This window comes from Mangifera indica, chromosome 4 (assembly GCF_011075055.1).
Source record: "Mangifera indica cultivar Alphonso chromosome 4, CATAS_Mindica_2.1, whole genome shotgun sequence".
Classification (NCBI taxonomy): Eukaryota; Viridiplantae; Streptophyta; class Magnoliopsida; order Sapindales; family Anacardiaceae; genus Mangifera; species Mangifera indica.
The window spans coordinates 17,609,890-17,620,758 of record NC_058140.1 but is presented as its reverse complement, the minus strand read 5'-3'; the positions used below and the strand labels follow the sequence as shown (position 1 = coordinate 17,620,758).

At 33.8% G+C, this 10,869-nt stretch overlaps 2 protein-coding genes across 8 annotated transcripts; one reads left to right on the top strand and one right to left on the bottom strand.

Moving 5' to 3' along the window:
- Positions 1–56: 56 nt before the first annotated feature.
- On the bottom strand, positions 57–6,500 carry LOC123213503 (protein DECREASED SIZE EXCLUSION LIMIT 1). Of its 7 annotated transcripts, XM_044632953.1 has the most exons (15): positions 6,212–6,500; positions 5,289–5,482; positions 5,139–5,201; positions 4,985–5,056; positions 4,824–4,880; positions 3,911–4,068; positions 3,325–3,383; positions 3,119–3,212; positions 2,614–2,680; positions 1,795–1,877; positions 1,602–1,693; positions 1,164–1,270; positions 634–697; positions 274–382; positions 57–151 (listed from the first exon to the last, which is right to left on the bottom strand). In XM_044632953.1, the coding sequence occupies exons 2-14, from the start codon at positions 5,390–5,392 to the stop codon at positions 284–286; spliced, it is 1,119 nt and encodes a 372-aa protein (XP_044488888.1). In that variant the 5' UTR covers positions 5,393–5,482; positions 6,212–6,500; the 3' UTR covers positions 57–151; positions 274–283. The 7 variants fall into 7 exon arrangements, with proteins under 7 accessions (XP_044488888.1, XP_044488885.1, XP_044488886.1 ...); XM_044632950.1 differs by having other exon boundaries at positions 57–382; positions 5,289–5,615; XM_044632951.1 differs by having other exon boundaries at positions 57–382; positions 5,289–5,610.
- A 108-nt stretch (positions 6,501–6,608) lies between these two features.
- Positions 6,609–10,859, top strand: LOC123213502 (eukaryotic initiation factor 4A-3-like). The gene is made up of 8 exons (XM_044632947.1): positions 6,609–7,078; positions 7,216–7,456; positions 8,035–8,115; positions 8,913–9,020; positions 9,114–9,233; positions 9,604–9,771; positions 9,868–9,954; positions 10,393–10,859. Exons 1-8 carry the CDS (start codon positions 6,759–6,761, stop codon positions 10,504–10,506), a joined length of 1,239 nt encoding a protein of 412 aa, XP_044488882.1. The 5' UTR covers positions 6,609–6,758; the 3' UTR covers positions 10,507–10,859.
- Positions 10,860–10,869: the final 10 nt, after the last annotated feature.

Here is a 10,869-nt window from a genome sequence, read left to right as displayed (position 1 = left end):
TTTTATAATGATGCAAATTGGGTGATTGTATATTTGTATGTCACCAGGATGTTTCATTCTTTGAATTACAAGTACCAAATATTATTGAAATGGCTTAATTGATGCAAAATATTTGAAATCATTTTGTGTGTGACAGTGTCAAGTTAAAATACAAATTAAACTACCCTTTCAAACCTCCATGCCTATGGACATAAACTAATCATGGAGAACACATGATCCAAGATATATAGCCTCTGATGAAGTCAAGTTAATGGTGTAAATCTGATGGAATGATACTTCTGCTCTAGGATTGAGGAGGATAGAGTTCCCACAGTGCAACAGTTGTGTCTTCTGATGATGAGGCCATGAGCTTACAATCATTTGAAAATGAGACAGCATTGCACTACAGTAACAACACATATTCATAATTAAAAAGGGCAGTCAAAACAGTTGTTTTAAAAATGAAAAATGTTATATGCATCTAGTTTTGAATATTTAATTAGTTATCTAGATGATATGTCATCATCTGATTGAATGTTATTAAATCTTTAATTCAAAATCACCCAATCACAAAATGACACGTCATCAAAGTATATAATTGAGTATTCAAAACTAGGAGCATATGAATTTATTGTTAAAAAATAACCAGCTTACCATAGCATGATGATACTTCAATATAGCTAGTGCATTCCCTTTGCGATAATTATATATTCGAACTCTATCATGAAAGGCAAATTCAATAAAAAGGAAAAAAAAAAGATTTATTATGAAAATGAAGAAAGAAATAAGAAAAGGAGAGTGGCAACCTTCACGAATTAAAGACAATAGGACAGACACTTATCGTCAAAGAATTAGTTTGAGAACAGGATATGATAACAACTACAACATGATTTGAGCAGGCTTAGTTCAGACAAGCTCTTGTGGAAGTAGCAAATATTGCATGTTGAATCCTTAAAAATTCAGTAAAAAAATCACTTTATATTTAACCAAAAGATCAATTTACTGTAAGAGAATATAGAAGTCGGTGTTCTACAATTTAATCTTTTCTATATGATTGTAATTCAATCATAGACCAGTGTCATTGGTATCTGATAAATCATAAGGCTCTGAATGTCCTGACACATCAACACAAAACTTAAATATAAACTCCCACAATATCTGAAATTTCATTTGGTAATACTAACCGATGGTCCCACCCAGCAGTAGCAGCAATTTTGTCATCTGGTCGAATTGAGGCACCTGATATGCCTGGTCGTTCCAAACTAATTTGTTTCTTGATCACACAAGAGCCCTATGTCAAATAACACAAAATGTAAAAAAAAATTAAGACAGTGCTCTTGCACAAACCAGTAAAACAAAAGGAGAACTTTTTCATAGAAGCATCAACGAATATTATCGTTCATTCAGTTGCTTTAGTAAGTATGCCAGCAGTCAGTACCAGACTATCTTAGTGTTCAAACATCTATGGGAAGCCCATAATCAATAGTATGGATATATAGAAATACACATCCATCCATCTTATATTAAACTGTAGCATCCACCAATTAATCTAACCATGATGTGGGCAGAAGTGTCATAGAAAGTTTGAAAATGTGGATAAATTAGATGATATAGTGACTTACTGTGGAATGATCCAAATTATACATTACAATGATTTGGTCTGCAGCACCTGAGATGCCTCCATTGCATGAGCCATCGATACATAGACTTAGAACTGCAGACAGAATGCTTAATCAATCACACTTTGATTTGAGGGGAAAATATGGGAAGACAAACAAACATGCATAGAAGTTCTTTAAAAGCTGGATTCCAGACCTGGTTCTGAATGAAACTTCACAGCAGTTAATGGAGTTCCAGGATTCCGTACATCCCACAAAAGCATGGAACCATCCTCAAAACTACAATGTGTAGAAAAATGGAAACATAAGAAGGGGGAACTCATTTGAAGTTCTTTAATAAAGCAAAATCAAATAAGATTTATCAGAATCACGATTATTGGCTGAGATAAGCAAAACATGGAACTATAGTTGAACTCCCCTCAACTGAGCCAAACTCGAGCTTGGTTTGAGGGAAGCTCATCGAGTTCCAACCTAGGCTCAAGTCGACTCCTTCAAGTCAAGTCAAACTTAAGTTGATCCAAGCTCAAGCTCGGTTGAAGTCAAATCCAAAACTACTTTGAAATGTTTTAGCTTTATCCTATTTTATTGTTATCCATTTAACTGTACCTAGTCTATATAAGGGATTATAATGTAGCAAAAATAATAAACAGAAACTGATTTTCAAACTGATTATAAAAAAGTTGACTGCCTATAAAGTTCAACATTATAAAGGGTAAATTTTTGTTCACTTCTTTTGAGGTTGGCCTAATTACATGTGAACTCCAATAGAATGGAAAATAAGTAGAGACATCTCTTATGAAACCTCAAGAAAGGTCCTTGAAAAACTTTAGTGGAGGTCGATCATTGTTTTCTAAAATTTGTAAAGGTTTCTGAATATTAATTGAATTAAATCTTTGGGATAATCATAGATACCTTTCCAAAAATATCTATCTGAAAGTTAATTTTGTCACAAAATTGAAAATGATGCTAAGCTGATAAGGTGCTCAGGTACTTTTAAAATAAAGAAGAATCATACCCAGCCAAGACATTTATGAATCCCTGTGATTTAGGAGGTAAATATGCTTGTACAGCCATGCACATCCCTGCAAAATAAAAAATTGTTACATATCTAATGCTGCTAAACTCCTGACCACTGCAAACGTATTTTTGCTTTTTGGTTGTTTTTATAATGTCTAATTCTTCTCCTTCATTACCAAAGTTCTGAACATTCCATATGGAGACTGTTCAAAAAAGCACTAGACCATACTGCGCCCGTCAAATACATTCAATGTTTACCACACCAAAACATTAAAGTGAACAATTATGGTATCAACAAATTCAAGAAGTTAAGAAAAAAATACTTCTGACAGTGCTTGAATGTTTAAAAATGTAAAACACATCAAGAAACAACACTAATTAAATCACAAATCAAAACAACTACCCTATCAAAAAATGTGATTAAATTCATGAAAGAGCATTAAAATGGTTCTGTTTTTGTTAACAATAATATGATAAGAAAGTGATATGAGAAAGGAATAGACCTCTTCCTTTAGTCGACATGTTTGGGGAGACACCAGAGCAACTTTCAAATAACCGTGCACATCTTTCTGCGGTTTTGAGATTCCATATCTCTACCTTTCCGCATCAAACACAATGGAAAAATAAGCAACCGGGCACCAGAAAAAGAAAATTGACATAACAGTTGTAATGATTTATTTAAAAAAATAATTGAAAGCTGTGCACTGACCTCTGAAGTATGTTCCCCAGCTATAGCAACACACTTAGGCTCTTCAGCCTGTGCATCATCTGCAGATTCAAAAAATCTGTTAGTGCTAGCTTCAAATCATTTTCACAGCTATAAAGATCAATGCAAAATAGAATCCAAACAAAGCAGGAGTCATCAAAATTTTACATATAAGATCTGAATGATCACATATAAAATCACACAGGAATTAATATGAGGACCTTGTTTATATGATTGATACTAGTCTGAATTACATCCCCCGAAAAGGTGCTGTTACTAAAGCGAAACCATTGAAATTTATCCAGGGAATTAACAGATCAAGTAGGTTGGTCTGAAAATTTTATGATATAACACCACAAAAATTCAACACTACTTATCCAGCATTCACCAACTCATAGAAAAAACTGGATATTAATGCCAGCTTATAAAGCAATTATTTCCAAATCATTTGTGAGCCAAAGCCCATTGTTCTAGATTTATGTTCTAGAAAGCAAACCATTTATAGAATATTTATATCTTTCACACAAACATTGTTTGATAGCTTTCCATTAAACAAAAAAACACTGAATTTGACATCCTATAGCCTTTCCTCTTTCATGCAGACTTTCAACATCAACGGTTTCTCTAACCTCCCTCTCGTAGAACTGACCAGGTTCTTCAACTTGGTTTACACTAGCACAAGGCTTCTTAACAACTGAAAGCTTGCAAAAGTGATAAGAGTTTGTCTTGATAGTAAGCAAAGGGATCCTGTCAAGAACAAACACTCAAGTTCAATAATAAGGAAACTTAACAAGGAGACAAGAAGGATTCTAAGGAATGGTAAGAAATAGAAGTTAAATAGAGTGTTGAAAACCCCACAAACAAAAAGACTAAATCAATTTATCACGTCTAACTCACTATAATATACCCCAGAGAAAAAATAAAACATGTTAGCTCATAATGGAGGCAAGCAGTAACTAAACATAACAATTATTATGGCAACCTTCTCCTATCTATCTTCCTGATTTGGGTAGAACTTCAGATCAATGAAATTTGAACACACAACTGTACAAGTTTATTTCAAGCTCAAGTTAGATTGATCTAGTCCCTTGCACAATTAAACACAACTCTCAGTCAACCGTCCAAGTCTTCAATCATAAGAGATATCCTCGAAGTTCACCAAAAAACCAAGAATTCAACAACAAAATTTTGATTACACCTAGAAATCTCTCAATTTAAGACAAAAGAATTTCCATCTATATACATATGGTAACCTTCCTTTCAATATGCATCATTAAGCATCCTGTTTTATGCTGTGGTGGTCAATAAACAAATGTTGCTACCAAATCTAGATGGCAACAATATATGCATAAAAAAAGTGTTAAATTGTTTCAAGGATAATAAATGTATCATGGACAATAAAATACAAAAATGTGGTACAATTTTTTGCTATCCATGGATACTTGTCTTTGCAAGATAAAAAATCCCAAAGAAAAAACCCATTTAAATAAGGTGAATAGTACCTTGACAGATCTCCATTTTCAATGTCCCAACACTTAACAGTTCCATCCCTACCCTGACTAAAAACACCAAATCATATATACAATAAAACATTAGTTATAAGACCCAAAAATTAAAAAATAAAAGAATTCAACTTTATAAAAGCAAATTATTCAAAAAGAACCTGATAACTTTGTTAGCTCCAATGAAAGGACTACTTGCAACACATAAAATCCCATGTGCTGCACTATGCACCCTACAAGAAATGCAGAAATCAACCAACAATAAGGCCATGATCTGTAAAAACAAAATTTCTAAAAGATGTCACAAGCAAAAACCATGCAGATGATAATGTTCGATGCTGGACCACATCCCAAATGCGCAATTCACCATCTGTAGATCTAAAAAAAAAAAAAGAAAACATCAGTTTTTGACAAATAGGACAAGATTAACAAATTAAGATCACAATAGGAATTTTAAACCATTACCCTGTGAAAAGTATAGGTTTAGTAGGGTGGAAACATACATCCATAACAGAAGCCCGATGGCCTCTCAGCACGGCCACAGGATCAGGTGGTGGTCTCTTGCTCATTATTACTTGATGTATTTTAAACACACTCTGGAAACCTTCCAAGTACTAAGCTAACATGAAACCCAGGCTGAATCTGTTTGAACAACTGAGCTGGATACAAAACCGAACCTTAGGACATTACACTGTCTTGGTAGGATTTCTACACGATGAGCATATCATTTGCAAAAGAAATTCCAGAATTGTATTTTTCTCTTCATTTTGGTAGTTAGGAGACAAACCTACACTAAAATTAGGGGCTGAATCATGCATAGAAAATACTAGGCATACAGTATTCTAGTTACTTGTAAATCTTTTGGTTCATCCTACTATATTTTATCCACATAAGAACGCAAATATGAAATATTGTGTACCTATGAAGAAAAAAAAAGTTCAGAAAACAAATTTAAATTAAAAAAAATCAAATTCTCATCATAACTAGATTCATAAAATATTTAATTTTAATATGATAAAGCCCAATCAGGGGTTATAGACACTAATGAAGGAATTATAATTAGTTTACTTGTATACATATGTTTTAAGGTATGATAATATTTACACTCAAATATTATTACAGTAAAAATTCACCATACCACATAATGGCAAATTTCTACCAATAATTTGGCAGGACACAAATTACTGCATTTGAGATGAAATATAACCCATTTTACACCAAAAATGTATATAAATAAAACAATATCAATGACAGAAAATTCGATAAAACAACGAAAAGAAATTTCAAAAAAGAAGTTAAAAAAGCACACACGTTTAAACAACAAAAGAAAACTATCATCACAAACTGAAGAGAAAAGAAAAAAGAACTGATTCAGTATAATAGCTCACCAGGAGCAGTTTGCACGAATAACGGAAGACGAAAAACGCGAACGACAGCACGGGAGAGAAAACTGGCGGCAGTGTCTCTTGAGCTTAAAACTTTATGTTAGTTTTCAATCCTTCCCCTTTTTTTTGATAACTGGTAAATTGAACGGACGTTTTAATTTCCATTGGACAACACATCATAATCTATTTGAGGACGAAAATACCCTTGCTGATCACTTAAAAATTAAAATATAGTTGGAATTATGGGTCCAGATACACTGTAGAAATAGTTAGAACCGGAACTGACCGGTTCTTAAAAATAACACAAGACTGGCTGGACTTGACATGTGGCTTTGGGACGGTTTATTTATTAATTATTAAACAGAATGTAACATATATCTGAATCCTACACCTGCGACATACCGAATCATAAAATACAAACACCGCCAAGTAACTTTATCTTTCTCTCAGCGAAAAGAACCCTAATTTGACTCCACACAGATCCTTCGTCGTGCGTCTTAATTTTGTAGAAGAGAGTCAAACGCTATTATTTTTGTGGAATATTGCGATAATGGCCGCAGCCGCAGCGATGCAGACGAGCCGCGGTGGCGGGTTGAGGAGGGGAGCCGGGGGAATGGAGGAAGACAAGATGGTGTTTGAAACGACGGAAGGAGTGGAGGCAATCACGAGTTTCGATGGGATGGGAATAAAGGACGATCTGTTACGTGGAATTTATCAGTACGGATTCGAGAAGCCCTCGGCCATACAACAGAGAGCCGTCATGCCTATAATCAAGGGCAGAGATGTAATTGCCCAGGCTCAGTCTGGTACCGGCAAGACCTCTATGATTGCTCTCACTGTTTGCCAGATGGTCGACACGGCTTCCAGAGAGTGCGTTTTCCAAAACCCTATTTTTCCTTTTTTTTTTTAAATTCAAATTTTTTGTTTAATTTGAATCCCTTGAAATTGTTAGCGTCACTTTTAGAACTCGTAGTAGTGAATAATAATTGTCAATAATATGGCTATAGGGTCCAGGCTTTGATTTTGTCACCTACAAGGGAATTGGCGTCTCAGACGGAGAAGGTGATCCTGGCAATTGGTGATTTCATAAATATACAAGCCCATGCTTGCATTGGAGGCAAAAGTGTTGGTGAGGATATTAGAAAGCTAGAGAATGGAGTCCATATTGTATCTGGAACTCCAGGCAGAGTCTGTGATATGATCAAGAGGAGAACATTGCGTACTAGAGCTATTAAATTATTAGTGCTTGTGAGTTGAAATTAATCTTTATTCTTATTGGCTCTATGGCATTTACTTTTAGGGGGTTTTTGGTTTGGGTAATGTTTTATTATCAAATTAGAGATATTACATTGAAAATAGATTATTTAGAAGATTATTGAGTATAAATGATTACTATGTTTAATAAAATTTGGTAGGTATAAATAATTATTATGCTTGATTAAAAGTAATAAAAAAATATTGATAAATTATTTTACTTAAATACCTTTAAACATAATTATTTTAAAATATTTTTTATATTATTTGTTATATTAATTAAAAATAAATTTATTTTTGTCTTAAAAAATTAATAAATAATAATATAATTATAATAAATTTAAGATTACTTTGGTAATCTTTTAATATCTAAGGTAAATGTGGTAATTAAAGTATTATCTATATTATCTGTCACGTCAATATTGGTAATAGAAGATTACTGTAATATTTTATTACTGACAAACCAAATAAGATAATAAAAAATAGATTACCAAAGTAATTTTTAAATCCTGGAACCAAATGGTCCCTCATTGTAATGGGGTCCAGTACTAATTTTTTTGATGTGTGGTTAGGATGAATCCGATGAGATGTTGAGCAGAGGGTTCAAGGATCAAATTTATGATGTGTACCGATATCTTCCACCAGACCTTCAGGTTTGCTTTCTGTCTTTCTAGTGTCTGATGACTTTTGTATTTTACCGAAATCTTACTTAATTAGAAGATGAAAAGAGATAACAATTTGAAGATGCAGTCTACAATGAGTTTCTTGTTTCTTAAAGTAGTTTTCATCAATGTTTTTAGAATCAGAATGGATGTCGACCGGGTGAGGGGGTGGTCTGGTCCAACGGTGAACTCTTTAAATAAATATTAAAATAATATTTAAAACGGTTTTGTATGATTAATCTTTAAATATATAAATTGAATTGTTTATCATAAGAAGAAACTTGGTATGATGTCACACACACATTAAATTGACGGATGGAGTATTGGGTTCAAGTCCTAGCAATGAAAAATTCTATATATTCTTTGTAAAATACAAAAGATAGGTTAAATGAAAAAAGCAATAAACCAAATGACTGAAGTTTGAGTTTTAACTATGAATAGGAGTTCAATTTTTGTGCTGGCATCAGCAATCGAGATCTGACCAGGGCCAAACCGCGAACCAGGAGATTCTAGCTGTTGAACCACGTTCTAGTCTGATCCAATTGTTAAAATGGTTCTCTGCAGACTGTTTTCGTTTTGCTTAATAGGCAGCAGTCCACTGGTTGGACCGGTCGGTCCAACCCAGTTCTTAAAACATTGGTTTTTATGCTATATCATTGTATCGCAATATTGCCTTTGTCTGTACATATTACAATTAACTGCCTGATTGTTTGTTGTTATTTCCAGAATAGCTCATAGTTATGCTAGGGTGTGTATGGCGTTCTGAAACTTTGAAAATCTTCTTGTAGGTTGTCTTGATATCTGCTACACTTCCTCATGAAATCTTGGAGATGACCACCAAGTTTATGACAGATCCTGTAAAGATTCTTGTGAAGCGTGATGAGTTGACTTTGGAGGTAAATAATTGTTCTACTCTAGGTTTGTTGCTTTTGTATGTAAATCTAGATCCTTGGACAAGTTCTCCATCCATTTGTTTTTTGTGATAACAGGGAATCAAGCAATTTTTTGTGGCAGTGGAAAGAGAGGAGTGGAAGTTTGACACACTATGTGATCTCTATGATACCCTTACAATTACACAAGCTGTTATTTTCTGCAACACAAAGCGAAAGGTAATATTTGCAAGTTTTTTTAAATCTGAATAGAACATGGAACTTTCTTGGTATTTGATTTTACTCTGAATAGAACATGGTGTTTGACACACTATGTGATCTCTATGACACACTGCATTCTCAATGTTGAATGAATATGCATTTTGGGCATGATTGATTGGTGGTGGGTAGGGGAAATGCTTTCATAGTTATTTTCTCCTTAAAGTTTACCGCAGCATTTAGTGAGACAAATGAACTTATTGAGTCACTAGATACCCTGTAGTTTTCACTTTCAACCCTGTAGTTTTCACTTTCAACTCATTATGGATCTTGCATGCTTATAATATGATCTTTTGATAAATTGTATAATTGTTTCATACTTTCTAAACAGGTGGATTGGCTAACGGAGAAGATGCGAGGCTACAATTTTACTGTCTCGTCAATGCATGGAGACATGCCTCAGAGAGAAAGAGATGCAATTATGGCAGAATTTCGCTCTGGTACAACCCGTGTCCTTATTACAACAGATGTATGGGCTCGAGGACTTGATGTTCAACAGGCAAGTCCTTTGTCATTTATTTTTAATGTTCTAACCCTTTTGTATAGTTTTGCTCTTTTTTACAGATAGCTTCACCATCTTAATTACTTTCTTCAGGTTTCTCTCGTGATAAATTATGACCTTCCAAACAATCGTGAGCTCTATATCCATCGCATTGGACGTTCTGGTCGTTTTGGGCGCAAGGTATTCATTATTATTATTATTATTATTGTCATCATCATTATTATACTGGATTGTCTCAGCATTTTTGTAGGTGTCTTTCTGATAAATATCTATTTGTATTTATCACATTGCACGGAACAAAATTTTTTTGCATCAGCCATCTTAAAACCTGTTGGTATAGAGATTGGTATTAGGGAACAGTTTATTCACTCCCAAATAAATTTTTTAATCTCAATAGATAAAAGTTCACACAGTTTACCCAAAAGAAAGAAAGATTTTGGAAAGGTCCACATTTTATTTTTATCACGAGGTGAATATAGGTTTATCACCAGATGCATAAGTTTATTATCTTATGCATCATGTTTATTATACAATTTGTCTCACCTCTTTTGCATGATTGCCTTGTGTTAGCTAGTTGAATTTGTATGGTAACTGAAATGGAGTTCTTATGGTTTACAGGGTGTAGCTATAAATTTTGTGAAAAATGATGATATCAAGATTCTTAGAGATATAGAGCAGTATTACAGTACTCAGATTGATGAGATGCCAATGAACGTTGCTGATCTTATATAAGAGATGTTTAAGATTTCGGTTTGGCTGAAGAGAAGTGATGGTAGTGATGCAAATGATTATATGACGGATTTCTCAGGGTGGTTGATTGTGTTTCCTCCTATGGTGAGTTCTTAGATATACTGGATGGTATGAGACACAAAACTTACAAGTAGGCATTAATCTGTTGCTTTTTTTCCTTTTTGGATGAGGTCAAGTGACTTAGATTCATTGCACCTTAACGAATTTAAGTGTGACGGGGTATTGCAAATTTATGTAATTTGAGTGATTTTTACTCTTATGTAATGTTGTTTGAATTATGATCCCTTCCCTTCTCTCCTGTCCTGAATATGAGATAAATTGTACGTTTACTGTTACATCTTCAGC